We start from the raw sequence: 27,858 nt of genomic DNA on the forward strand, positions 1-27,858 counted from the left end.
CCGGGGGGGGGGCGGGGGACGGCTGGACGGCGAGGAGCGCCCGCCCGCAGCCCGCGACCTTCCGCGGGTGCCGCCGCCGCCGGAGGAAGAGCCGGGCGCGGCCCCGGATCCCGCTGAGGAGCCGCCGCCATGAACAGCGTGGGAGGCGCCGACGAGATCGGGTGAGGAGGAAGGGGGGGGGCGGCCGCGTGAGGAGGCGCGGGGCGGGGGGAGGGGCGTGGGTCCGGCTCCCCCCCCCCCCCCCCCCCCACCGAGGTGAAGGCTGCGGCGGGCCCGGCGGGGGCGGAGCTTCCCCCCCCCCCCCCGCGCCGGCCCGGCCGCCATGCTGGGTCCCTGCGGACCGGGAGCGGTCCCCACGTGACCGGCGGGCGGCCCGCGCGGGCTGCGGCGGCGGCAGGTGCGCGCGGCCCAAGGTCACCGGCGCGGCGCTCCCGGGACGCGGGCGCCCCCCGCAGCCGGCCGCCGGGCCCCGCTCCTCGGGGCCCCCCCCCCCCCCCGTCGGGGTGGAAGAGGGGGTGCAGCCCCGCGAGTGGCTCTGCCCGGGGGGGGTGGGGGTGACTCATCAGGGTTCCCCGCAGCCTCCCGTCCGGAGGAGCGGGCTGAGGGCCAGGCGCTCCCGGCCGAGGCAGGGACCTTCGCTCCTCGGGGGAAGAGCGGCAGGACAAAGACTGAAACGAAAGTCTCCTCTCGTCCCTCCCTGCCCTGCGGAGAGGAGCCATTGTGCTGCGCACAGCTGCTCTCTTAAACTTCCCATTCACTGCGAGATAACACCCTCCTTAGCTGTCCTTGGGATGAAGCTGCATTTCAAACGGGAAAAAAAAAACCCGTCTGGTTTTACTTTGAAGGCCTTCCTGAGATTTTGTGAGTTATTTAAGCAGATAACCCTGATATAGCTCTAGTTCTTCTAGGATGTAATTGGTATTATTGCACCTCAGTGACGTATTCCAAAATCTAGTAATATTTAAATTATAAGACTCTAGACTTGGCTCTATAGACCTCAAAAGAGCAAAAGAAAAACCATTTCAAAATAACACTGGCTGCGTAGCTACAAAGTAATAAGTTTTGACACTGAATAGGGGCATCATAACTAGTCACCTTTTTTGAAACTGCAGTATACATATACCAGTCTTGTTTTTATGCTGTCTGGTAGTATATCAAGCAGTAAGCTGTTCCTGGTGCTTGCTTTTAGTTCTGTACAGTCTTAAAAATGCGAGGTGTGAGATAGCTGGTTTGGAAATAACTTGTTACTATGAACAATGAATATAGCATGGGGCATGTTAAATAAAGTAGTTTTTGCTCTGAGAGTATTATTATTTTTTGTCCTGGGCATTAATTACTATCTTGTATCTCATGCGATGCACCGTAGGTGCACTTCCGTACACTTGTGTTCTAGATCTGAAGGTGAGTGCGGACTGCAGGATATTGAATGAAATACTGTTAACTTTCGTCCTGGACCAGCCTTGTTACCAGGCTTGTTCCCAGTTGCAAACTGCTTAGATTTTGATCCTTCTGAGTTGTTATCAAAGGACTAGATTTTAAGCAGTGATGTTAATTTTTTTTCTCCTTCAAAAGTGCTCAGAAGGAAAGGGGAAAGCATAGAATAAACTGCAGTTTTAGGCAGCTGCCAGTACTTGTGAGGAAAGTTATATTTTGAAAACTGCTGTAAGATATAAGTCTTAGATTCACAACTGCTTATCAAGTTTAACTCATTTTCTAGGCATAAATTGTAATCTAATAAAATTAAAAAATCTACCTGGTCTATAAGCTTTGCTGTCTTGTTAAGATGAATATGTAGGGGCTTATGAACATTGTTCATTGTAATTAGTACTGACCTATTATGAATTAAAGAAAATGCTGCTTTCGAGATTATGTGCTACAGGACATAGTTCACTGGAACTGTGCTAAGAAAAATGATAGATATTGATCATAGCAGCAGATAATTTTACCTAGGCAAAGAGTTTGTGCTTCTGTGAGTTTCAGCTCCTTTTGAATATCTCTGCATACTTTCTTACTGATTCTGAAATTAACTGTTTCAGTGACAGATGTGTTTATGGAGGAAAAGAATAAATTGGCAAGCAAACTTTTGATAAGTAATGGTTAAAGTGGAAAACATGGGTTGAAGAAACTTCATTAATGCTTACTATATGCACTATAACTTCTGAAAAGTAATTATTCCAGTTTACACTGTAGAACTGAGTGCTTGTGATGAATGTTGCTTCTTCAGATAAACTGTGTTTGTTGGTTTCTTTCACTTACTGTTTTACCATGCATGCCATTCTTGAATAAAATAGTGTGTAAAATCTCAGGAAGCTCTATCCAGAGGAACTGGCTAGCGTTTTGTATTCTCATCGGGCCCATACTGAGGAATTGCTTTAAATTCAGTTGAGGATGGACAATAGCATCCTTCTAACATTTCTATAAATATGTAGCTTTATGAAGGTGTGCGTTTTTGAGGGTGGTATAAATAGGTATGAGGACAATGATCTCTGTAGGCTCAAACTGATGACATAATTTTTAACTGCCAGCCTGTGAACTTCTTGAACAAAAGGTTTTGTAGAAGGTCAGGAGGCAGCATACTTAAGACCTTAAGAGCAGGTTGGTGATATAAGCTGAACAGAGGAAAACGAGCGGTCATCTAACATCATTATTTCATACAACTGTCTTGCGTAATATTGTTTCTAGGTTTTTGTATCAGGCAGGTAGATTAGTTAACTATTTTGCATTTGCTCAGTGGATTCAAACCAATCCATCATGGAGTTGAAGGCCAGGATAGTCCTGGCTTTTGGCATTCTATAGTATGCATATAAATAGAAGCAATGTATTTACATACAGCTGCAGTAGTTGACCTTAGGAGGAAACCCTGTTTTTTTGTTTGTTTAAATGTAGGTAGGGTGACTACAAATAATTAATAGTGGAATTGGGAGGTTTCAATGACCATTAGCTGCAGGGAGTCCTCCTTCCTTGCAGACAGCTTGATGTTCTGTCAGAACTGCAGCTGGTATTTTAAATTGATCTTATGTACCAAACTGTCAAATTTTGTTTAAAAAAAAAAAAAAATCCCAACCTGTGGTTGATCAAGAAAACAGCTAACCCATAGATAGTCATGAGCTGCGTGAAAAAAATAGGTAATTTAATGCTATATTGAGTTTAGGGTTTTCTGTGTTGTTAGGAAACAAAGCTATTTTTTGCAGAACTTACTGTTCCCTAAAACTGATAGCCCAAGAAAGAACAGACTTTTGCCTGTCTCCTGTATGCAGGGGTGAAATACAAGAAAGGGACAGTTGTGGAGGCTACCAGGAAGTGCGGTGATGTCGGTGTTGGATGAAGAGCAGTCTTCTGCTTTGCTGTTGCTAGAAAATGACCTGTTGCTGAAAATGTATTGGTACCGAATAGGCTCTCTTGAACTCGGGTCACAAACAACATCTTTGCCAGTAGACAGGAGATGAGAGGGAGTTTTCCTACCTTATGAAAAACTTCTGCTTGTGAAACATGCAAGTAGAAAAGACTTTCATGAAACTTGTTCAGTTTCTGTTGCAATTTGGGAATGGAAATGGTTGTGTGGGGACTAGACACTTTAATCTGTATTGTAGGCCTGCTTTCACAAAGTGTTGGTGATAATGGCTTGTATGTTCTGCTTGTGCTATTATCAGATGCATTATGATAATGCAAGAGCAGATGCAGCTAATATCTTCTACAACAGTACAAAAATTGTACTGTCCGATGCATATTATCACTTCAATTATTTTCTGCACTGCTTAAGAGGACCTTCTGATGATCTGTGCTCAACAGTTGGTCCTTTTTTTTGAAAGATGAGGCTTATGTCATCTATCAAGCAGCGACTTACAAATAAAATTTGCCTAGGTAGAGCAAGTCTTGTATGTACCATGTAATAGTAAATCTAGTCATCTGTTATTTTCCTATGCAGTAAACCTGCACTCTTAAGGCATTGTTTTATTCATTGTTGATTGTTGCATTGTGGTCATTATATGATGAAATGTCACAGAAAAATGAACCAAAGTGAAAAAGGACTACTGCTTTCTTCTTTAAGCTGTCCTGCTACCCAGGAGCTCCTGGTTGCAAGGCTTTCACTTGACTGATGCTCTGTGAATTAGCCATAGTTAAGATGACCACTCTCTTGGCACCTGCTGTTAGGGGAGTGGCTATTTTCTTACTGCAGTTAGCTGCTTCTGAAAAAAGTCAGGTGAGAAGAAGTTAAGTTTATTTTTCATTGGGACAGTATTTTTCTTAGCTGTGAATGAAAAAGGGAGGACCTTAGTTACCCCTTTTAAGATATGTATTTTCTCACCCTCAGCTCAGTGGCAGTTATACTCTATCTGAAGGAGAGTAGAAGACAAAAGCAGAAGAAAAGCAATAGAGGGCATCCTACAAAGATAAACTATCTCAGAATTTGTATATACAGACCTATAAAAATATTAAGAGCTTGTAAGTTGGTACTCCTTACTAAAAAGGGCCAAATGTTGAAGTGGCTTTGAACTAACTTTTAATTATAGAGTAAATTAGGGTGTGACAAAACTTCCATGCAAAATAAAGTTGATAAAGAATTGCAAAGCAGGCAGTCTAGCATCTTACCGCTTGTCTTCTGTACTCTTATCCAAGTACTTAGGCATGATCTAACATGATACAGGGTACAGATTTGGACTTTTTTTTAAAGAAGATTGTATTGACTCAGATTTGTCCTAAGTGTAGTGTGTGTTTCAGGCTTATTCATGACTTTCTAGTATATTTAGAGATATCTCTGAACTAGTGACTGTAAGATGGTTTCACAGATAGTTACTGAATTAATGCTATTCTGTTACTTAGTGCCTGCCTCACAAGATTTCCTGCCATCTTAGGCTTGGAGTTGGTAGTTTTGCTTTCATTTAGCTAGAAGGTGATGGTGAGCAAAAGTAAGTCTGACTTGTCTTTCTAGATGAGTGAAGAAGTAAGACATAAAAGGAATGGATGAAATTTTGTTTTAATTAGCAGTTTGAGGACTTTTCTTTACCAGGCCACTACTTTGTTGGAGAATGCAGGGGCAAGGAAGCCTGAGAGCTAATTTAAGCTTTTTTTAATCTGAGGGTGGAAAAAATTCCAGTATTCTCTAACTGTATAATTGGGTAAAAAAAGAAGTATAGAAAGTGTAGTATATGCCTGAATCTTTAATTATTGCATCTAGTTCAGCATCCTTTACTGTGGAGTCTTAATTTCTTTTAGTTGTGATTTTCATTGGGCTTTGACCATATGGCACATGAAAATTTGCCAAATTATATTCTAGGGCAGACACATTCGATTGCCTAGTGCTTTCAAGTTGGTATAAAATAAGGTTAATAACCATTAACATTATTTTTTATATGATGGTACCTCTAAATGTAGGAGATGAAGACATTGAATGTGTAAATTTTAGCATCTGGCATTGTTTTTGCTACAATACACATTACAGAGGGATTTAGTAACCGCACTGCTGGTGTATGCCCGAACGGCAAAATAATTTTTTACTTAATTAGGTTGTTGGTTATCCTTCTTATAATGTTCAATGTGTTTGGTAGCAAATGCATGGAGGAGGGACCAAACTGTTGTTCTTTGAGCTCAGTTTTGGAGCCTAACACATACACACCTCTTGATCGTTAGTCTGAGATGAAAAGTGACTGGAGCTAGTTATTTAAACTAAAATATCTGGTTTTCTGTGAATTTGCTTTATCAGAAGTCATGAGTTTTGTTTTGGTCCTTGAATTGGAATTGCATGGACCCTGCAGCTGCTTGTTTGTTCTGTTGCTAAGAGAAGTTGGGAAAGTAACTTGGAGCTAATGATCCAAGCCTTGTCAGGAGTCCAGACATCTCATTTTAGATTTAGGGGAAGAGGGGTAGGAAAAAAAGTTTAACCCAGTAAAGCTACTTCATTATAAAGTTGTTCTTGGATCACTTTTCAATAAATTTCAGTGATACATAGTACATTCTGAACTGTGAAGTGTTCCATGCTGGAATTCCCTTCTGCCCCAAAGGAGCAGGTAAATGTACTTAGGATGATGATCTATGCTTCCCCCCCTCCCCCCCCCCCCATTTTGGCTGCTTTAATGATTTCTTAAAGTAACCCTGCTTCCTCAAATACCTAGAAATAAGAATTTTGAGGAGATTCTGCTTTTCTGATGTCTTTGTCTTCTCTTTTCATAAAATAATAAAATGTATTCTTGTAATAAGCTTACAATCCTCTGTTCATGCTTGTGGTGCATAAAATGAATGCCTGAGTTTCATGTGAATCTTCATGAAACAGAAGGTAGTTGTGGCAAAGAATAGTGCCTTTCTAGTGAAGAATAGGCCTTACAGTATATTTTGGAGGCTTCAGGACTGTCAGAGCTATTCAGAATAGCTGACTTTGTTACATGAAATGACGCATCTTCTGTGTGGCACCCTATTGACCCTATTCAACCTTCAATTGCAGAAAACTGTTTGTGGGTGGCTTGGACTGGAGTACGACGCAAGGTAAGCTATGTATTCTACAGTCATTGAGCCAATCCTTTGTGAAGAACAAACTGTTGTGCATATATTTAGCTTTTCATCAGATAATACTGTTGTAGGAAAAGGAAAATTTGGATAGATTATTGCTGTTCTGTGTTAATTCATCTTTTCTGTAAAGAGGGGGAAAGTATGTTATTTTTTCTACTAGTGTTTGGTATTGAAGTTTTTGTTAACTCATTAGAAAATGACAGCTATTAAGACATTGATTTACTAGGATGTTACTTTTCTCTTGCCTGAATGAAATTAAAGGAGTATATACCATTTGTTTAGAGGAAGGAAAATTGAATATTTTTTAAATGATAATTTTGGATTTGCTTAGCTATTACTTATATTTTACCTCATAATTAGGAACATAGCCTGGTAAAGTTAATATCTGGTTCTGTTTAATATATCTCTTTTTAACAGAAACTCTTCGTAGCTACTTCTCCCAGTATGGAGAAGTTGTAGACTGTGTAATAATGAAAGACAAAACGACAAACCAGTCTCGAGGATTTGGATTTGTCAAATTTAAAGACCCCAACTGTGTTGGAACAGTACTGGCCAGTAGACCTCATACGTTAGATGGCCGAAATGTAAGTTGTTTGTTGCTGTGTGGTTTTTGGTTGTGTTTTGTTTTGTTTTGTTTTTTTCCTGCTTCAATGATCTATTTTAAATTGTGACTGCTTATTTGCAGGCCGGATAATGTAAAAGTTACCTGGCTGTTTGTTTTAATTATTTATTGTAAGACAGCTTTAACTCAGTGATTTGTATCGCGTTGTAGAAGCAACGTATGGGGATGGCTTTTATCAGAGGAGTTGAATTTTAGCAGAGCTGTGTTTGTCTGCCTTAAACGTAACTTTATAGAACAAAATACTCTGCACTCTCAGAACTGACCAAACTGCAACTTCTTCCAGATTGATCCAAAGCCATGTACACCTAGGGGGATGCAACCAGAAAGGACACGGCCGAAGGAAGGATGGGTAAGGAAAGATGCTTTCCTTGTATTGATACATACTTGTTTCCCAAGTTTTGTTTAGGCTTCCAACTGTTGAAGTGAATTCATCTGGATTATATCCTTATCTTAAAATTGAGAGTCAGTATGCAGGCCTCAAATGTAAATTGTCATTCTGAAGAATAACTTAGATGTTTGTGGTAAGACTGCAAGTGTACAATACAATTGTTCATGAACTTTTTTGGTTGATGATGGCTGATCAAAACCCAGAGCGGTCTGTGGGGTGGGGGTTTTTTATTTGTTTTTGTTTTCTATCAGCAATACTTTCACTTGAGTTCCTCAAATTCTGAAACAAGTGTCTGGAAGTCCACTCGCAGGACTGAGATGCTCTTCCAGCTTACTTTGCACCTTGCAGGTTAATATGAGTTCATTAGAAAATAAGTAAATAGCCTAAGAATATTGTTCCTGGTTCTTCAACCTTCCCAAGGAAAGAGTGGGGTATAGCCAAAACCACTAAATTTCTAAACTTAGAACACGCAGTTCCTTCACTTTAACAAGTAGGTTTTAAGCCTGGAGATTGCATCCTCCTCTCCCCCAGTCAATTTAAGTGTAAAATGAATAAAGTAGCCAAATTCATTGTCCTTCTCATTGTCTTATGTTTTTTTTCTTCCCCTCTTTGATTTAGCAGAAAGGATCCAGGAGCGATAACAATAAATCAAATAAAATTTTTGTTGGTGGGATTCCTCATAACTGTGGCGAGACTGAGCTCAGGGAATACTTCAAGAAATTCGGAGTGGTGAGTCATTCAGAAGGATGGCAGTTATCAGTTGGTTACAAGAGACTTTCTCTCCCTGCTGCCTTTTCTCAGACTTTGTCAAGCTGTCAAATTTTGGTTTAATTTATACACACTACTACAGTGACATATTGAAGTGTTTTGTGATAAAGTGTAGTAACCATTCATCATCTTGAAGTGTCTCTTGCTGTTTGTCAAAATCTATTGCTCTGATGAGTGTAACTTACTTTGCATCTTCTGTCTCCTCTAGTTCATCTACCTGATGCTATGTTATTCTGTCCCCATCTTGTGAAGGGAGAAAGAACCCTCCTTAGTTCAGTTGACTTTGAGAATAGTTGTTACTCTTCTGAATTGTTACCTAACTTACAGCTCTGAGATTATGAAAGCTTTTTGTTGAATCCTTGGAACAGTAGATACTTCAGTGAGCTTATGTCTAAGTGTGCAGATAAGCTAAATTTTGCAGTCTCCTGCCATTGTTTTGATAACACTGGTTGCTTTTAAATCATCTGAAATCAGCTGAGTTATATTCTGTCCCTAGAATCTCCATTCAAACAAATGATAAACTACTCACGTTATTGCTCTTCATGTAACTGTCTTTAATTCATTTTATAACCTCAGGCTGAGAGAAGTATATCCTCAGATTTTTTTTTTTTAGTTAGTCTTAGTTTCCCATTTATCCCTACTGTTGTTCCCCTTTTCCCTTTAAGAAGGTAAATTGCTAAATGAAACTGCTAAACTCAGCTGTGAATAAAAAAAAAAATCAAATACTTAGATTGTCTGAGTTAAATTCAAGACTGTCAATCTTACTATATAATGGGAATGAGCTTTCCATCTTTCGAGTGGCCTTTAGTGTTTTCTTTTGAGTTTAAAAGTCCAAAAAAATCACCTTTCACTATGATCTCCTTAGCAGTGGCAAAGGATTTGTTGATTCTTTTCAAGTGGATAAGTGTATCAACAGTACTGTACTTACAGTTTGATTAAGGTGGTCTTTTAAAAAAAAAATATATATAAAAGGCAATGGCTAACAACTGTTTCTTTAGTTTGAAAAGCTGCAATAGACTGAGTGTTAAAAATGAGGAGCATGTTCCACAGTTGTGGAGCATAATTTCTAAAGGCTCTTCCTCACAGACTTATGGCTTTCCAATTCTGACCTCTGGATGGCTTGGGAGATACAGGGTTAAGTTCCACCAATTATAGAAGGCAACAGCCATTAAGTGTAAGTGCCTTTAAAAGTAAGTAGTAGAACTTTAACAATAGTATAGAAATTGGGAAGTCAATGTATTCTTAATGAGTTGTGTTCATTCCATTCTGAAGAAGTAGGAGATCTTAGATGTTTTGTGGCCACAGAGCGAAGAGACAAAAGCAGATTCTGATTCTTAGAGATGGAAATTGTTTGGTAAATAAGACCTATGTGAGGAAGGGGATCCAAACAGGACAGCGTGTGGGGGAGAAGTCTAGCACTGCCATGTGGCTTAACAACCCAGTTAAGCCCCAAATAGGGATAAATCTCAGTCATTAGCATCCAGGAGGATCTATTCAAGTGAATGTGTGGTGTAAGAACTTGAAAAGTATGATTTTTAGGTGTCAGTGAAACGTGGATTTGCATCAGATTTTAAGGTAATTCAGGGGATTCATATAAAAGCATTCAAAGAGAAATTGACTTTAAGGTGAAGATATGATTCTGTGAGATCATATGCATTTTATGACACCTTTTCTGCATCTGTAAACTTTAAAGGCCTTTGAGCTATTTTAAGATTGCCTTTGAAATAAACGCTGCATCTCTGGTTTTGTTTACGTTATAGCTCATACTTATTCTGAAAACATTTTTGAGAAATAAGCAGTTTTGTTAAATATTAGACACAAGACAATACAGAACTAGCTAACTGCACTTGTTGTGCATCCCTGGAATATCTTTTAAATGCGAATAGTTTTTTTTATAAATCGCAAAATAGAGCGGTCTTATCAGTAGGGCACAGTTGTCCTAGGCTTTGCATTCAGTGCAGAGTGGGGACTCTATGCATTCTGCTTGAATTTTGCATGATAACTCTTCAGAATTTTTTTGAGTTACTATTGACACTTAAGTTTGTGGGGGACACTTTTGGGAAGCCTTCCTCTTGCATTGCTCGTGCTTTTGTCTCTGTCTTGGAGAGTAGACCCTTGCTCATGAATCAAGAAGTCTGTTGGCTTGAGAGCCCACTGAAGAGACAGGTTCAAGCGTCCATCACTGAAGTATCGATCTGCTGTGCACCTGTTCCCTGTATCTCCCTGTATTGGATACTCGCTCATTTTTGACCTAAAACTTGTGTATGGGCCGTTTGTCATGTAAAGTAGTTGTTTGAGCCTTGAGCTGGACTAAGTCCTTGAAAAACTTGCAGTTCCCATTTTTTGTGTTTGTAGTTCTTTAATGTAGTTAAATACATGCTGATACTGGTCATCTGTAGCTTAAATAGCATTACAAATAAAGTTGTAAGGCGTCAGTTTCTAATTGGTACTCTGCCCCATGCTGGTATGCAAGTAAGCAATTCAGAAAAGCTGGGCAAATTTTTTAATGTGCATTGTAGTAAAAGCTGCTTTTCAGGGTGAGGGTAAAAATGTATGAAAGTGGAAAAAGAAGTTATACTGATGAATGGTGTGTTGAATAACATACCTTTGGGGTTTTCTATGGGCTATAGTGTGAGTATAAACAGTTTAACAACTGTAATGCTAGATTAAAATCTGAAGTGTGATGAGACCTTAAAAAAGCAAAAATGTAGCAGTGTTTGGGGCTTTTTAGAACAGATGAACTTGGAGAGCAATATTTGCAGTTTATTTGCATGGTGCTATGACAGACTGGTATTGATGGCTACACCAAGCATTTAATTACACTTTGTGGATAGAGTGTGGGAAACCAGCCTGTAGTAACTGCTTGTAACACTCCCCTGGTAGCATAGTTAGTTAGAATTTCTCTTCTCTCTTCCAGGTCACTGAAGTTGTAATGATCTATGACGCAGAGAAACAGAGGCCCCGAGGTAAAGGCTGATCTAGTTTGTCCTTGAAATTTCTTCATACTCTCCTATAGTCAGATGGCAAACTATTTCACACCATCAGAAAAGGTAGATTTTTTTTTCTGTGTTGCCTCAGGAAAAAGAATATTTCACTGGGCAAATACCACTTTAAGTATAGACTCTTCATCTACAGCTTCAGTTGGTATCTGTGCATTTAAAGTCAGATGTTTCATATTCATTTTTGTTTCTTTGCTGGTTCTTAGTTGAATGAAATCTGATACTTGAGCCACTCCTGTGGTTTAAGGTACTATTGGGGAGGGGGAAATCAGCAAACTGCCTTTCCTCCTGTTCCATCTGAAAGGTATGTTGATGTCTGTAATTGCATGGAGGGTGGTGGTGTTCCAGTTCAGACGACTACTGAACATAAGATTAGAACAGAATCCATCCATAATGCTTTTTGCTTTGGTTAAATGGCTTCACTTTAAATTCAAGAAAAACACTTCTTAAAATTACATAAAATTGCTTTTGAAATGTATATTTTGAATGAGGCATGTAGTGCCTGTATGCTAGACTGCTTTTTTTTTTTTCTTTAAAGGGGGAAAAAAATAGCTGGAAGTTTCACTAGGCTATTTAATCAAGTCTATAACCTTTGGTCAAAAATATGAAGCAAGTTTCATGTCATCCACCTTTCATTGCATCAGTCATCTGTTTGACAATTAAGAGGCAATATTTTTAAAAGTACATGAAGCTTAGTTGCACTGACCACCTTGTAGCATGTTCTACATGCTAGAGAATAGTTTGCCATCTGAACTTTCATTTCTCCTCTGACTCATTATTAAGAATATATTCTTCACTTCATATTTATTAAGCTGTTAAGTCTTAGTTTTATTTTTAATTTAGACATACATCCTTAGTGACATATTTAAGTGTTTCATAGTAAAGTACGGTAATGTTAAGTAAGTTTTTTTTCTTTTTCTTTTCTTTTCTCTTTGTGAATTGTTTGACTGTGATTAACGATATCTCTTTAGATTTCTTCTCTCTAGGTGATAATTTATCACAGAGGTACAGGCCAGTTCCACAGTCAGAGGAGGGACGGGCTTTGTCTTTTATTGGAGTGTAAACGAAGTTTCAATATATTTGTTTTTTGTTTTCTTGCCTTAGCTATCTTAATCCTCTTTGAACAGATATCTTCTGTTTAAGCAGAACATAAATTCATCTGTTTAAATGTTCTAGAGCATCTCATTTTAAATAGGGAAGGCAGTGGAGACCAAGATAAGTGCATCTGAATATAATTTGTGGCTGAGGTTTTGAAATATTTCAGTAATTATTGCATCATCTGTATCTTTGTAATACTTATCCCAGCCTTGCAGCCTCTGAGCAAAAGGTACTAAAACATCACGCCTGGTCTGGATTAATGGCTTCTCCTGCTTAAAGCTATACTAAAAATATATATATACACTAGAAGGCTTCTGGTCCACTCACAAAATTATAGTTTAAAGCAGAAATGACAGATGTGTTCAGATTTGAAAACCTGTCTGTCTTCAGTCATTGAAGTGTGCAATGTACTGCAGCATATTCTCCTTTTATTCCTCTGACTTCTTAAACAGTGGTCTTGAATCCTGTTCTTTCATTTTTGTTCTATTAGATTCCTTTTCATCATGTGGTAACTAGCCATCATCTCCAAAAATGATTTTGCTAATCTCTCGGAGAAAGCTGGGAAAAACTTCTCAGTTTATACTCAGTACTCCAGTTTGTGCATCCCAGAACACATTTCATCTTGCCTTCTCTTTCTGCTCTGCATTCTGTTATATGTGGAATGCTGTTCAGTCTATACACTTGTCCTTTGAACGTGATGCCTTCAAAGACTACATTTTAAATTTTAAAAGGCCACTTCACTGCCATTTTCCACTCGCATCATTCTGATTTTTGCCTTCTTCTGTTAACTTTACCATACTTACATTTTGAACAGATTTACTGCATGTCGTTTTACTAGTTTGCTGATAAGAGGAGGGCAAAATTAGCCCTGTCACTAATCCCTGGTAGCATTCTTCTTCTACCTTTGGCTGCTTACCAGGACACTGGGAACCAGATCCTCGGCTAGTGTCTGAGCTACAGTGATACACTTAAGGTGACCTTGTATCTTCAGTACCCAAACCTTGTCTTTTCTGAGTCCAAGTGAAAGTGCAGCCAAACTTGTTGCACCTTAAAAGAAATACTAGCTTTGTTTGTTGCAGTCTTTGCTTTTCATGTTTTCTATTCTTGTCTAAACCAACAACAGTGAAGTAATTTACAGGTTCTTACTGTGTTCTGTTCCTCCTTTTAGCTCCAATCCAGTTTCATTGTTCTATTCTCTAGTCCCCTTGGATTCTTTCTAAATGCAGTTTGTTACTCTAGTCTTCGGTAAAGTCCTGTCCTTCAAAAAATAAAGCTACTGGATGATATACTTTGTCACTTTTACAGTATTTAAATTTTGTCAAACTTCACATTCCTGGAATTCTACTGTGTATTGTATTCTGATTTCTTCACTGCTCCTTATCTTGTGATGCTTGGCCCGTTTTTATGCTTTTTTCTTTACTGGCTTCCTCAATGACCTCTTCTCCTTCCTTCTCCCTTTCCGAACCACATCCCAGTACCTCATTCTACTCCCCTCCTTGAATTTTCTCTGCGAAAAGCTAAAGGAGCAACCTTCATGTGTAGATGAGATCCATCAGTTTTCTTGCCCATGCCTTTTTAGATAGAATGCTGTAATACTAAATGTGTGTTTTTAATATTAATACTTTTATTTTTGCTCTAATACTTAGAGTTCTAGTTAACCTCAGACAAATATATTGTGATGAAATGCTGCCCTCAGTTGTGAGGCTGCTTTCATCACAGATCAACAAAACTTCGTTTATACTGCCAGTCTCTTGTGTGTGGGAAATGCTAAGTTTTTTCCTTTTTATTTTATTTTAGTGATGTCTTTTGCTCTTGTTGCTGACAGCAGAATTTGACCTGCTGGAATCTATTTTGGCCTGTATCTTTGTGTATTTTTTATATATAAACCTTCTCTACAATAGGCCTCTTTGGGCTTACCCAACCCAGTTGGATAAGCTTAGAGAGACACTAACTGTTATAGATACTGTATTTCTGTTTAACGCTTTAGAGCAATATATGGCTGCTGTCAGCACTAGCTGCAAAGCAAAATGCAAACCAAGGGGGAAATCTTGGGTTTCAGAAAAGCAGAAATGCATCCATGTTCCATATGCTTTTGATGCCGCACCTCTTTTTTTCTTTCTAATTTTATTGCTCTACCCTTAGCTAATCTAGAGAATGGCACAATTTATGTACTGCATGTATTCCTACCTTTCCTGGGATTTGGTTATTACACCAGCGATGAGTGGTTGATGGCATGAACCAGCCTCAGCGTTCTGTGAAATTAACCACTATTTTGCCACTCTCTCGGCAGTATCAGCAGCTACAGCCTAATGCAGTGGTTCTCAAAGTGTGACTGCAAAAAGTGATCTAGTCACATGGCTTTCTTATTTCCAGCATCCTCTGCAGGCATCGCACCCCCCTCCCCCATTGTCTTGTGAAAAGCCACTTGGAGATAGGAACCAGCTGAGTTGCCATCATTGGGGCTACTCGTAAATGACAAGGGAATGAAAAACTCTTGGAGATCTGGAGCAGTTCATAGCAATGTTTTGGGCAAAAAGAGGGGCTGGAAAGTATACATAGGTATTGAAGAGAAAAGCAGCAAGAGGGGATGAGAAATAAACTAGTTTGAGAGACATAACAGTAAGTATTGTGTTCTATATAAGCAACGCTTCTTTATTTGCCAGAGGATGCCGTGTTTGGAAGGAGTAGTGTCCTTCCTTAAGTGCTTGCTCTAATAAGATGTGAAAAACTTGAGAACCTCTGATCTAGGTTGTTAGTTTCTGAAGCTTCTCATTCATCCATGGAGTGGTAAAATTTTTCATGCTTTAACAGCTCCATTTCAAAAATAACTCTTATTTTCCAAGGCAATATTCCCTAATTGAAAGAGTGGGTTGAGGGATGGGAGGAAGTTGCTTTGCAGCTTTGGGTAACAGGGATAGAATAGGTTTTCCTTGATATCCTAATTCTAAATCAAAGACAGGAGCAGCAAAGTTGCTTGACTTTAATCTGCTGTCCACAAATACCTTGTTTACCTAATCATGTGGCACAGTTGCACTTAGGACTATACCAGCATTTTTTTCCATCTCCTGTTACGTGAGATAGGAATAAAATCAAGCTAAAAAATAGTTAACTAGCTCAGTTTGTAGGTTGCATGTGTGAAACCAAGATGGGGCATTATTTGCCTAATTACAGGAAGTATCCATTAAAATTTTCTCAGACTGACTTTTTTTTGAAAATTTAACACAAGTCTTGGTTATCTGAAACCCCTGCTTGAACCCTTGGTCCGCCCCTAATACTGTTCATCATCCTGTTTTGTGTCACAACACCCTGCTACCTTGATTCACTCTTCGTCGTTGGCTAGGTTTTGGATTTATTACTTTCGAGGACGAACAATCAGTGGACCAGGCTGTCAACATGCATTTTCACGACATCATGGGCAAAAAAGTGTGTAGTTGTAGTTTTATTTTACCTTAAGAAAGAACCAAGTCTTGGGCAACTGGCAGTTTCACTGGTGAACAAAGCTTTAGTTAAGCAGGAGAGAGTGAAAATCCAAATTCAAGGCTTTGCCTGTGAAGATGGGGAAAGTCTTCTGAGTTTGCCTAAAACAGGTGAGAGAAGCAGTTAGCTTGTGCCTTAGCCCGTAGAAGGGACCTAGATCTTGAAAGCCTGAAAACTTAGGCTGGTAGGTTTTTGGTTTTGTTTGGTTTTTGTTTTTGTTTTTTTTCCCTAACAGCTTGGGGAGGCCTTGTGCTACAGACCTGGGGGATGCTCTGATTGAGCATAACTTACTCATGTTTTGAGCACTGCCATGTGCTTAAGTGTGAGGATAGAAGTTAGTTGTTGTTCCCAGCTGTTTGAAACTCGGAATCCCAGTGAAATCTGAGTTGTTTAAGGCTTGGTTTAAGATACCACTCCTTCAGATGTGTATTTGATATTCAAATTTCGAGGCTATTTGAGACAATCTACTTATATAATCTTATACTTAAGAAGAAGAAAACGTCATGAAGGATTGGTTTAAAAAAAAAAAAATTGGGTCACTTACTGTGAAACTTTGATACAAACCCACGTATTCTATATAGTATTTAACCACGATACAGTTAAGTGACCTCTGGTTGTTTCATCTTCATACTGTGTTGTCAGCAAATGGATGTTTGATAGGGAGGAATTTATGCTTGCTTTGATGTTACTCAGCAAGGAACGTGCTTATACCTGTGGAAAAAATAAAAGCAAAAGTAAATTGTTGGAGGACACAAGTTTTATACAAGGAAAATCATAACTTCTGAAAGAAAAATTAACCACAGGAAATTCTGGTAAAATTTAAGTCCTTGTAGCTTTACAGCTTATCCAGAATTTGTAAAATAAGCATTAAAAATGTTAAACTTAGAGTTGAAGATATTTCAAGGAAACCCAAGAATACTGTCTGTCTCCTTTTTTTTTTTTTTTTTTTTTAAATTCTTGCAATATAAAATTTTGCATTGTCTGCTAAAGTCTTTATATTTTGGTATTTCATAAGCATTTATTTAGCTGGCAGATGAAATGTTCTTGCATATCAATGCAATTTGTATGGTTAATTATTCAAAACGTAATGCTTTTTATTCCTATGAACACGTCTTGGGGTTGAGGGGTGGGCTGATTTCTTCATAAATGGGAATAAAGCAAAGGAAGCAGTGTGCTTAGGTAATCAAGAACAATAGTGTGTGTTCCTGATTACTAGTGTGTTCCTCTTGTGAGCAGCAGAGCACTCCCATTTGTGTGTAGAGGTACTGACAAGAGTAAATTTACATTTGTATGTGTATGAATATATCTTGTGTACAGTCTCTGGTCTTTTCTTGAAATTTCCTGAAACTTACAAGAACCACTTAAATGAGAGTCATACCAGAAAGCATGCTAAAAATACACAGGCACAAAGGACAGTATATCTACTGTAATGGTTCTGGGAAAGCATGGAGACCTCTTTGTAAGCCTTCAAAATGTCACCTCTTAAGCTGCCAATTCTCAGAATGTATCAGTGCTGCTTCAGAGTTCTCCAGTGTTTCCCAAACAATCTCAGCACCAAAGTGATACAGGTTTTTTGTTGCTTTTATTCCTCCTTTTAATGACAAAAAGCAGAAATATGCAGTGTTTTCTCAGATAGGAGTAATGGAGAACGTCCCTTTTTTTGGCATAATCTGGATTTTAGGCAAGTGTAGAATTTTAGCCTCAATGCTACAAAAAGTGCAATTTTCTAGTCTTCAGTTTGGCAGTTCACCACTTCCAAATGTGCACTGAAAAATTAATGGAATTCTTCCATGTAGATTAATGAACTTCTGATTCCACTCTCTTCATTGACTAATACTGTCTACTTTAAAAATGCTATCTCTTTCTTTTTGGTAATTAAAAAGGTATTGCTGAAATGAATCCGTATGTTGTTAAAAGGAAAAAAAAATTGAAATTGCAAGGAGGACTCTGCTTTTGTAAGCAATAACTGAATTCCCTCAAGGCAAATGTGTTAAGACTCATTAATTTGAGTCCTTTGAAAAATTCCCTTGGTTCCTCTCTAGAAGGGCCTTCAGCTGACAGAGATTTGGTTACTGTCATGTATAATGTCCTTGGGGCATCTGCAGCAGGGTGGGGGTGGGGGGCTTTGTCCTTGCCTTGTGCCTATTTCCTGTTTGTTCTCTGACATGAATGGTTTTTAAGACATGGCAGGAAGAATTCTGAATACTTTATTTTTCCATACCACTCAGGCCCATTGATGACTGAGATTTATTTTCTTTGTACTCTGGCACCCATTAAAATTAATCATAAAATAAAAAAGACTTTAATTCAGCATGCATGAGTGCTGAGAGTGTTTCATTAAATCAGAAACTGGATTTTTTTGAGAGGTTTATATTGAATGTGCAGCTTATTTTAAGTAGGTCAAATGCACTTACTCGACGGCTTGGAACACTAGGACATTTTATCTTTGAATAAAATAAGTTAAGCACTGTGGCTTACTAATTTTAAAAACAGGAGGGCTTTTGTCACTGACTTAACACAGTATGAAGATTTGCTTCTTATTGACTCAACTGTCCATTTTTATTACTTGCATGTTTGTTTACTTTTTTGTTAGATGTAATGTAAGATTCTCTTATCACATCCATTCCCTCTGACATTGTTTGAGTTAATTGAGATTCTTTAAGCGTTAGCCTGGGGAAGGTAAGTCTTTATCTTCCATTAGACATTTAAATAAAATCTAAGTAAAAGAAAAAAAGAAAAAAACCAAATAAATGTGTGTTTCTCAGGTATGAGCAGAACTGAAATTGTAGCTAGATGGGGTGGGTTTAAACTGTAACTTTCAAATGAACCCCAAACATCTTTTGAATGGTTAAAGCATTAGTACCCTTTTTCAGAGCGTGCTCTTTACCCAGAAGTTCTTTTTATGGAAAATGTCATCTTTGCAATTCCTGCCTTAAATGTTAAAATAGTCTACAAATAATTTAAAAGATTATGCTTTTTTCTTTTTTTAAGTGAAGAGCCGTTGTAAGAGGGTACTGCTGTTTTAAGATTAAAGCAAATGAATACTGTACTATGATGGAACATAAATGATTTGTAGGATGTGTTTTGTTTGAAATACCTCAGTAGTAGGACTTGTAATGTCTTACCATCATATATATTGTACCTGAGAAACATTTTAAATTACTGGCCTTAAGTTTAATAATTAAGTACTTAGACATAAGTCATAAGATGCTAAGTGTAGTCTTAAGTGTAATTAAGGGTGTGTGTGAAGGGAAGGGGGGTATATTAACCTACGCCATTTCTCCTAAATGGTGACTCTGTTTGTTTAGGTGGAGGTGAAACGTGCAGAACCTCGTGATAGCAAAAGCCAAACTCCAGGGCCACCAGGTGCCAGTCAGTGGGGAAGCAGGATCATGCCAAGTGCTGCCAATGGCTGGGCAGGTCAGCCCCCACCTACCTGGCAGCAAGGATATGGCCCTCAAGGTACTTTCTTTAGGTATCTCTGTACCGCCGTCCTAAGAGATTCGTGCCTTTAAAACCTAACGATAATTTGGCTTTACTAGGAAATGATAGTATCTCCAATTTTATCAATGCCATCTCTGTGATGGATTACTGATAGCAGCACTAAAATTCTGTGTATCAGTCCTTCCAAGGTCTGCTGAGATTGTTCCTTCACTTTTTTTCCCCTCAAAATTTTGTCACGCAGGGCAGAAGTCAGTGAGTTGTGCTGAGTCTAGCACGTGTCCCAGAAAGTGCTCTACCTGTTCCGTTTGGTTCTGCCTTCCCCAAATGTAATCCACATGTTTTTCAGTAATATGGAAAAGGTGTTGAGAAAGCTGTGACTCTGTAGCTGTGGGAAAGTGATCCTCCTGGGACCGTAATTATTTTTTTTTTTAATGAAGTGTGGGGTTTCAGTGATGAGGTTTGAAGTGAGTTTCAGAGGACGTTATAAGTAAAATTTGAAAAGGATGAGAGAAAAATTGAGGTCTTGTCTTTGAATTTTATTGCTTAATGTGGCCTGGAAAAATAACAAGCAGCTATGGGGCTAGCAGTGGTGCAGGGGAGCACTTACTGCATATAATTTTCTTGATTTAGCTTGAACCCTTCGGGGCTGAAAGGAGCAGCTGCTTGTTTTGGTTTTGATTGCCATAGACACCCCCCCTCCTCCTCCCCCAAGATTTTGAAGACAGGATAAATATGCTGAGTTCACCTAAAGACTGTTTTGGTAACTTATGGAGAAATAAGGTGGTAAAATGAGTTATATTTGACAGAATAGAACTTGCTTGTGCTGATATGTGAGAAATTTTCACCCATGGGGGGAAAGGGAGTGTCACTGCTTCATCCATTGCTATAATAGATGATACCCCAACAGAGGGCTTGCTTGTTTCCCCATGGTGCTTATTAACTTGAAAGCTGCAGCTGAGGCTTTGACATTCTGCACAGATGTGCTAATCTGCAACTGCACAAATTGAGAAACTAGATTTTTTTCAGTGTGGTTATTTGTAGAGAAAATGATATCCAATCTATGGGAAAGATTAATGTAAAACTTAAATGCATTTATTTATCTTAATGCAACAAATACAAAAGGAGATGTTTATGGTACAAAAACTTCAAAAATAACTGAATGATAAAGCTGATAATGTGTTAAAAATGCTTTGGATGTGTAGCCTGTTGCAATTCTTAGTCTTTTGGTATTTTTTTATGTCACAGTTTTTTACATGTGGCGTGCTCTCAGTTCTCGAACACTGAATCTGTCTTGAGTTTGGGGATTGCTGTGTTTCATGCATTATTTGTTGAATGATTAAGAGTCTGTTCAGAATTGCATACACACCATTTCTGAGACCATAAATAAATCTGTAAGGGACACTGGGAGGCTATCCAGTCTATTCCTCTGCCCAGAGCGAGCTCAACTTTTGCTAAACCATTCCTGATTCATAATACAGTGTCTGCATGTATAAATCAATTTTTTGTTTTGTTTTAGGGATGTGGGTGCCAGCTGGACAGGCAATTGGTAAGTAGGCTATGCAGGACTGGTTTAGTAGACAAAATAATCCTACTGAGTGAGGGTGCAATTCCTTTAAGAATTCATAGTGATTTGTGGATTTGAAATACATCCCATTGTTGCCAACTGTGTTAATTTGGTATCCAGGAATTATGTTCTAAACTGAAATTACTTACAGTAGGGTTACGCAGAAGACAAGTATTTCACAAAGTAAGAATTTGTAGAAGGCCCAGACTGTGTCTGAAATTCACCAGACAGCTTTACCTCATCTGGAGAATGCTGACTTAACAACTTTTTGTTATTAAGCAGCTTTGATTCTTGGTTTCTCTTGGTTTCTCTTAATATTTCAGGTGGATATGGACCACCTCCTCCAGGAAGAGGAGCTCCTCCACCACCACCACCATTTACCTCATACATAGTCTCTACACCTCCTGGAGGATTCCCACCTCCACAAGGATTTCCACAGGGCTATGGCACCCCTCCACCGTTTAGTAAGTGGCTGTCAGGAGTTTGAGTACACTCCATCGCTGAATTCAGTTTGTCCTTTGCTCATCTTTCTCTCGGCTGAACTTTTTCCTCTGTTTTATCTACCCTTAGATGCTTTGGCTAGATTGGGTATTCTGAGCTATAACCAAATATCAGTGTTTTTGTCAGTTACTTGGCTACCTTTTTTTCTTGGATGCAATAATAATTTATGTTATGCTCTCTAGTTTTAAATCTACATTGCTAAAAGAATTTAGATTTATTGTGTACTCCTATTGTGACATCTATGAGAGAAGCTGAGATTCTTGCATAGTGACCTGGGCTGGACACAGACTGGGATTTTCAGAGAAGCTTAAGGAATTAAGGTCGCGCCTGGCATTGGAAATGTAAATAGGATTTGAGCACCTACCCCCTCAGGCTGTCTTTTGAAAAGGCTAGTCGCAAACCTGGTTTAAAACAGAAAGCAGAAAATATCACCAAGCTATCAAGAGTTGCTTGCGCTGCTGTAATGAAACCTTTCGTTCAGGATATCTCCTCCTGCTGCCCAGGCCAAGATCTTGGATCTCTGTGGATTCCTCGTCATGTGTGTCCGTCTCTCTCACATGCACAAAATCTGGTGCCTAGTGCTACTTTATCACATTCTGTTTTCTCCTGCTTCAGGTTTTGGTTATGGTGCTCCACCTCCTCCACCTGACCAGTTTGCCCCACCTGGAGTACCCCCTCCACCTGCCACTCCAGGGGCAACACCACTAGCTTTTCCTCCTCCACCACCACCATCTCAGGCAACTCAGGACATGAGCAAACCCCCAACTGCTCAGCCAGAATTCCCTTATAGTCAGTTTGGTAAGTAACTGCATGTAAAATGAACTCAGCTTGATCCCTCTCCCCTTTCTGCCTTTCTTTTATCCTAATACTTGGGTAAAAAGTCAGTGTTTAGAAACAGTTTACTAACACTGAAGGCATTTATATGAGAATGCTGGCCACTTGCTCTCAACTGATCCTTAAATCATGCAGTATTCTGGCCAGAGGGTATTTCCTTAACTATAAGGCATTGCTTGTTTCCTGTGAAAAGGTCTTCAGAGACTTGTGCAGTAGTAGGATAAGTCACTGATTTGCAGTCTCCCTGAATCTGTACTTAAAACTATTTTCTGTAATAGCTTCATGGAGCTAGTAGTCAATTTTTTCATTTAACTGAGTTTGTACAGATTGGAGAATAAATTTGGAAGAGTAAAATAGAATTCATTGAGAGGAAAGCAGTACAGGGTACCTGTAAAAACTGGTAAGAATCCAAGCTGCATGCTTTTTCTTCCCTTGCCTCCTCTTGCTTACCTGTACTTCAAGTTGTAGTTTTGTCAGAAGTATATAATGTTTAGGCAGTACATAATTGTGCTGTACAGATAACTGTTTCAGATAGCTGATAGAAGACATTGATTGTAGTATGTTTTAAGCTAGGCAGACTGTACTGAAAAAAAGTTACAAGACAGGTGTTTGTGCTCCTGACTAAAATTTCTGCTTCCTCTCTATAAAAATTGGGAGTTCTCATCTTGCTCTTCCCCTGAGTCCTCCTTTAAGCAGTGTTGTCCAAATAGCTGTTTTGTGGTATACTCCCTTTTTTTGAAGGCGTTGTAGTTGGTCATTTTTATGGTCAACTTCTAGCATGCAATAGGCCCATGGTTTAAGACCACTGTTCCTGCACCTGAACGAGTTCTCCAGTTATGTTAGTGCATGCCTTACTGTTTCATTTAAAGTGCCTGCAGAAACCATTATGAACTGAACACTTCATAAAGTTATTTGAATAGATATTATTCATAGTTCCAAAAAACATAAAATAGAAGGCTTTAAAGAAAGATTAACTTTTCAGATGTATTTATAAAGCAAGCTTATGTTCTTATGTTGATGGATTTGAAATGTTTTTAAACTTGGTTATATTATAAATGCAGTTGCTGTCATAGAAAGTTTTGCCATTGTGACTCGAGAAGAAGTTTTTCTTGTTTTGCCGGAACATGTCTCTTTGCAGACTTTTTTTTTTGAAGGAGGGTGGACCCTATAAATAAAATACGAACACGTACACAATTGTTTATACTCGGCAGGTAGCCAAGATTCTGGATGTGACTGAAGTTTAGAGAGGATCCGTTTTCCGACATTGTAAAAAATTGTTGGGTTCCAGTATATGGCGTGTGTAGTACCACTTGCCTTTTGCGTATTTTAGAAACCATATTTCCCAGTGAAATTTTTCAAGTGTTTTTAGTTACACTCTTAGTACTGGGTGGGGAGGGGAGGAAGAGGGTATGTAGTACTGCATTTTGAGGGAGAAGGTTTAGAAAGTGAGTTGTTAATACTGTAAATGGAGTTAGTCTCTCACTTCAGGAGTGCTTTCCTAGCCTGAAAACTGCGTATGAACAAGAGTGCTAACAGGGATAGGGGTATTTAATATTCTATATTGCAACAGAATTGTCAACGTGTTTATAAAGCTACGTGTAAAATCTTTTAAATTTTTTTAAAAGCTTCAGCACTTCATGTGTTTGCAAATTAGTTAGCAGCATTGCTGTACAAATGGCAGTCTAGCGCATCTGCATGTATTTACATAAATGCATAAAACTTAGACTTTAAACAGGCACTGAGTTATCTAATCGTCGTGGCATTTTCAGATTTGTCCTGGCTTGACAGCATCTTAAATGCTGCTATGTTTACAGCTAGGATGAATGTAAACACTAGTAAATTAAACACTAACATGGGTGTGTCTCCCTCACCCTAAAAAATTATCTCTGTACAGGGCTCTCTTGGGGTTCGTCACCCTGGTCTCCTCATTTCTTACTAGGGCTGGGTACCTATTCTCAAGACCCTTCAGGCTACGCGCCAATACTTTGTTTACACTCTTATGGTCAGGCTGAGCAGTGAGAGATCTAGGTAGGTGGTGCCTATTTACAACCAATGCTCTTGATATATCTGCATTTGGGAAATTAACTTGTGTTTCTTGCAGGGTCTCTTCTTTTAAGAGGGTGGGGGGAAGTAATGTGGCTGAAAAATGTTTACATTTGCCGGTAAGGGCAATATAGTTCTATATATTTGTTAGCTGGCTGAAGTGAAAACTTATGACTAAAATATAAATGACGCTGCTGTTTATTTTCTAAGTTGTTGCATTAGCAAGGTTTTATCTTGTGTAATCAAATTCAGTTTCCATAAACAATTAAGTGTAACTGTAATGGTTGGCACAGCTTATTTAGAAAGTAGAGTGCTCTGTGACAGCAGGTGGACTGTGTTTCACTGTGGGAAGTGCTGGTGCAGTGTAAGGGCTGTAAGAGGAATTACGAAAACAGAGCAAGAGAGTACATACTTAAATCTATCCTTGTACAGATTTTTGCCATAGGCTTCCTTTGTGATAAGCAAATTGAAAGCTCTGGTTTCTACCACTATATGCCATAGCACTATAGCGTACAGTGAGAATAACCTGATTTTTCTCTTCACTCCGAGCCTCACCCCTTGCTATACAATTAAATTGTATTTTTGGTTGCTTCCTTATCTTTGTATGAAAAAATGACTGGATTAGCATTTTCAGCTAATAGAAGAAGCCTGTGATAGATGTGCTTTAAGGCTCATTAGTGGTAGCAAGTCCTGAGAGACAGGCAGAGCTTGAAATTGAAATACTGAAGACATGCTAAGAGACTTTGTTTTGGATTAAGACAGTTAAACCTGCTTAAGCCTGCATAGAGAGAAGCAGAACTGCAGAAATGTACTTAGTAATTAGGATTCTTAATACCATCTTTTATAGAAGCAGCCTGCACTGATGCCACTATTATGATTAAGAGTTGTATTTAATTAAAGGTAGTTTTATTAAGTTTCTTAATTTCTGAATGTTTTTAATGCACATCTAGTTGTTTTTCATATTGGCAGCAAGAATTCCAGCAAGTCTTTCATCTTCGTCCTTTTTTCCTGTCCCCCAATTGTTACTCTGAAGCTATTCTAAATCTGATCTTTGATATGGATTGTGTTGCAGAATGATGGTCACAGCCTCACTGAATAGGCAGAAGGACAGTTTGACAGGAGAGTAGAAGCCTTCTGATTCTGTAGAGGGAGGAGAATGAGAGAATTGTTGATTTATAGCATACATTAGCATAAACTTTGAGATGTGGTTCCCTTTCAGATTTAAAACTGACAGAAGCCTGATGCACTTTGTCATGGTAGTGGACATCTGGGAGAATGGCAATACAGCTGCTTATTTATTGTTGCTTATCTTTTGCTAGGTTAGAAGTATTGGCCACTTTCTGCAGTAGCAATAGAGGGGTCAGGTTTTGACATGGAGTTTCTTTGAACTTGCCACAAATATACTTCAGCCTGTTCTGTGTAATAAGTTTCAGGGGAAGGACATTGTTTTTTTTTTTTAATGACAACTTTGGATCAAAGGTTCCATTATAAAGTATATAATGGATGCAATACTCACAGCCTTCTGGATTCTGCTCTACCAATTTTACCCCCCATCATATTTCAGTTCAGATTCTGGGAATTGAGTCTCTCTTGAAAGAGAGGCTGACTAGTTAACTAAAATGCATATTCAGGAAGCAGTACTTCTTTTAAAAGGGAGTTTAAGAATGCCTTCTCCAGTGTGTCTCTTCAGCAAAGGGAGTTTTTGGCTTCCCAGGGAAGATGGTGAAATTGACGGTAGAAAGTCGGAGTCTAATAACTTGTTCAGTTAGTCTGAGGTGCTACAGTTTTAGCAGCCGTGAGATTTTCAGAAAGACATCTGTGTTACATCTTCATCTCTGCCGAAACTGCCAGTGCTAGTTTTTAGCAGAAAAACCTGCTATTTGGAGTGGATTGACAGATAACCAGCAAACCACTTTATGTAAGCATCTGAACAGCAGTAATATGATAGGTTAACTACAGCCTGGGCAAGATTTTATCAGAAGTGAAAACTACCATTCTTTATACTTGTTCAGTACTTCTGTTTATTACCTATTTCTTCTATATGTGAATGCAGATAACTGCAAGAACTGAAAACAGCTGCTTATCTTTACATGTTAGACCAAGGTGATTTGTTTTTTCCTAAGGCTGTGCATGGTGGGGAGGGAGTGGCATTGGGTTTTGACTTTGCGCCTCTGCTGTTGTGTGTGCGTGCGTGTAGATGATAATGGAAGCTGACTCTGCTGCCTTTCTTCCCTTCTCCCCAGGATACGGACAAGACTTGAGTGGTTTTGGACAAGGCTTCTCTGATCCCAGCCAGCAACCCCCTCCCTATGGAGGCCCCTCGGTGCAACCATCAAGTGGCCCACCTGCAGGAGGAAGTGGTTTTGGACGAGGACAGAACCATAATGTGCAAGGATTTCACCCCTACAGGCGCTAGCGTGTGCTGGCAATCAGGGAATTCTGTCCACATGGGGATTATCTGGTACCAACTGAACCCAGGAATCCCAGACTTCTGAACTTGTGACAATCACATACTTGATGGAAGAAAAACCTAACAACATTTTTTGGGGGGTGGGGGAGATGGCTTCTGAAGGCAAAGCTGTGGGTGTTTGGACTGCAGTTTTTAAATATTTTCCTTTCTCTAACCCATCAGCACAAATAAAGAAAATGTCACTGGTTCAAACTACAGGGTTTTAAAAATGTCTTCAGCTTTAATTCAAAACTTCAGGTTTCTTTTTTTTGAAATTATTTTTCCTGAGCCTTTGTTTTACCGTATATTGTAAACTTTTATGTTTAAAGAAAAAATATATACATTTACAGATTGTGAAATTTTTAAGAGAAATTTTCTACTATGTATGCTGGCTTATTTTTTAATTTAAAACAGGGTTTCCGTTAGCACTGTTGGAAGTGAGGGTAAGTTGCAACCCCCTTGCTCCTGACATTAGTGGTGGGGCGGATGGTTCAGAAACTCTGGGAGTTAAAAGGAATCTACTGAGTGTATTTTGCTTTTGTTACCTGATGGTATAGAACTGGTAACAAGGCAGGTGCAGACTTGTTGACGCACAGAGTCACTTACGAAGTGCAGCGTTAGATCTGTGCTTCAAACTCTTTAAAATCCTCTGTGGATTTCATTAGGGGTTAACGGAGGCCTTGTTAAGATGTAGATTTCCCTCAGGCAAAAAGGTTTAGGTGCATTTTGCACTAACCAGTGATTACCCCTGGTTTGAATAAAGAGAAGTACATTTGGATTAGAAACACAAGCCTGTCTCCATTTTTTTTTTCTTTTTACAAAAAGTTCCTTCTGAATTTTGGTTTTCATGAGAAATCAATTGGCAGCCTTGAAAAGCATGTCCTCGTAACATCTCTGTACAGGCTTATGCTGTGCCTCAATGGACTGTTAGCTTACCAGCCGTGGATTTAAGTCAGTAATTCTTCATGCCCGCTCAACTTGTAGCCTGTTCCTAAGAGTAAGTTGTGCTGATGAAAGGTCGGGAATGGCATTGTCAAATTCACTTCACAGACTGAGGAGCCATGACAGCTTTTGTTTGCTATAACCTGGATTGGATTTGACTTGGTGAGACTTGCACTGAGTCTCCTAAATGTATTGGCCGGCATGTCATCAGAACTGCAGGTGGGTCTG

At 39.0% G+C, this 27,858-nt stretch overlaps 1 protein-coding gene across 3 annotated transcripts; it reads left to right on the forward strand.

Moving 5' to 3' along the window:
- On the forward strand, positions 1-27,478 carry DAZAP1 (DAZ associated protein 1). 3 transcript variants are annotated; one of them, XM_064497427.1, is made up of 13 exons: positions 1-161; positions 6,437-6,477; positions 6,919-7,085; positions 7,407-7,472; positions 8,130-8,240; positions 11,197-11,245; positions 15,717-15,799; positions 19,162-19,315; positions 20,814-20,843; positions 21,185-21,325; positions 21,978-22,160; positions 24,136-24,224; positions 26,483-26,698. In XM_064497427.1, exons 1-12 carry the CDS (start codon positions 130-132, stop codon positions 24,213-24,215), a joined length of 1,137 nt encoding a protein of 378 aa, XP_064353497.1. In that variant the 5' UTR covers positions 1-129; the 3' UTR covers positions 24,216-24,224; positions 26,483-26,698. The 3 variants fall into 3 exon arrangements, with proteins under 3 accessions (XP_064353497.1, XP_064353495.1, XP_064353496.1); XM_064497425.1 differs by lacking the exon at positions 24,136-24,224 and having other exon boundaries at positions 3-161; positions 26,483-27,478; XM_064497426.1 differs by lacking the exon at positions 24,136-24,224 and having other exon boundaries at positions 3-161; positions 8,133-8,240; positions 26,483-27,478.
- The last annotated feature ends 380 nt before the right edge of the window (positions 27,479-27,858 follow it).

Source organism: Dromaius novaehollandiae, chromosome 25 (assembly GCF_036370855.1).
Source record: "Dromaius novaehollandiae isolate bDroNov1 chromosome 25, bDroNov1.hap1, whole genome shotgun sequence".
Classification (NCBI taxonomy): domain Eukaryota; kingdom Metazoa; phylum Chordata; class Aves; order Casuariiformes; family Dromaiidae; genus Dromaius; species Dromaius novaehollandiae.

What these genes read in the sequence shown, in the direction of transcription:
- DAZAP1 (XM_064497425.1), top strand. Translation starts at nt 130, where the DNA reads ATGAACAGCGTGGGAGGCGCCGACGAGATCGG. An exon ending in GGAGGCGCCGACGAGATCGG is followed by an intron (nt 162 to 6,436) that starts GTGAGGAGGAAG and finishes CTTCAATTGCAG; the next exon opens with AAAACTGTTTGTGGGTGGCT. An exon ending in ACGACATCATGGGCAAAAAA is followed by an intron (nt 15,800 to 19,161) that starts GTGTGTAGTTGT and finishes CTGTTTGTTTAG; the next exon opens with GTGGAGGTGAAACGTGCAGA.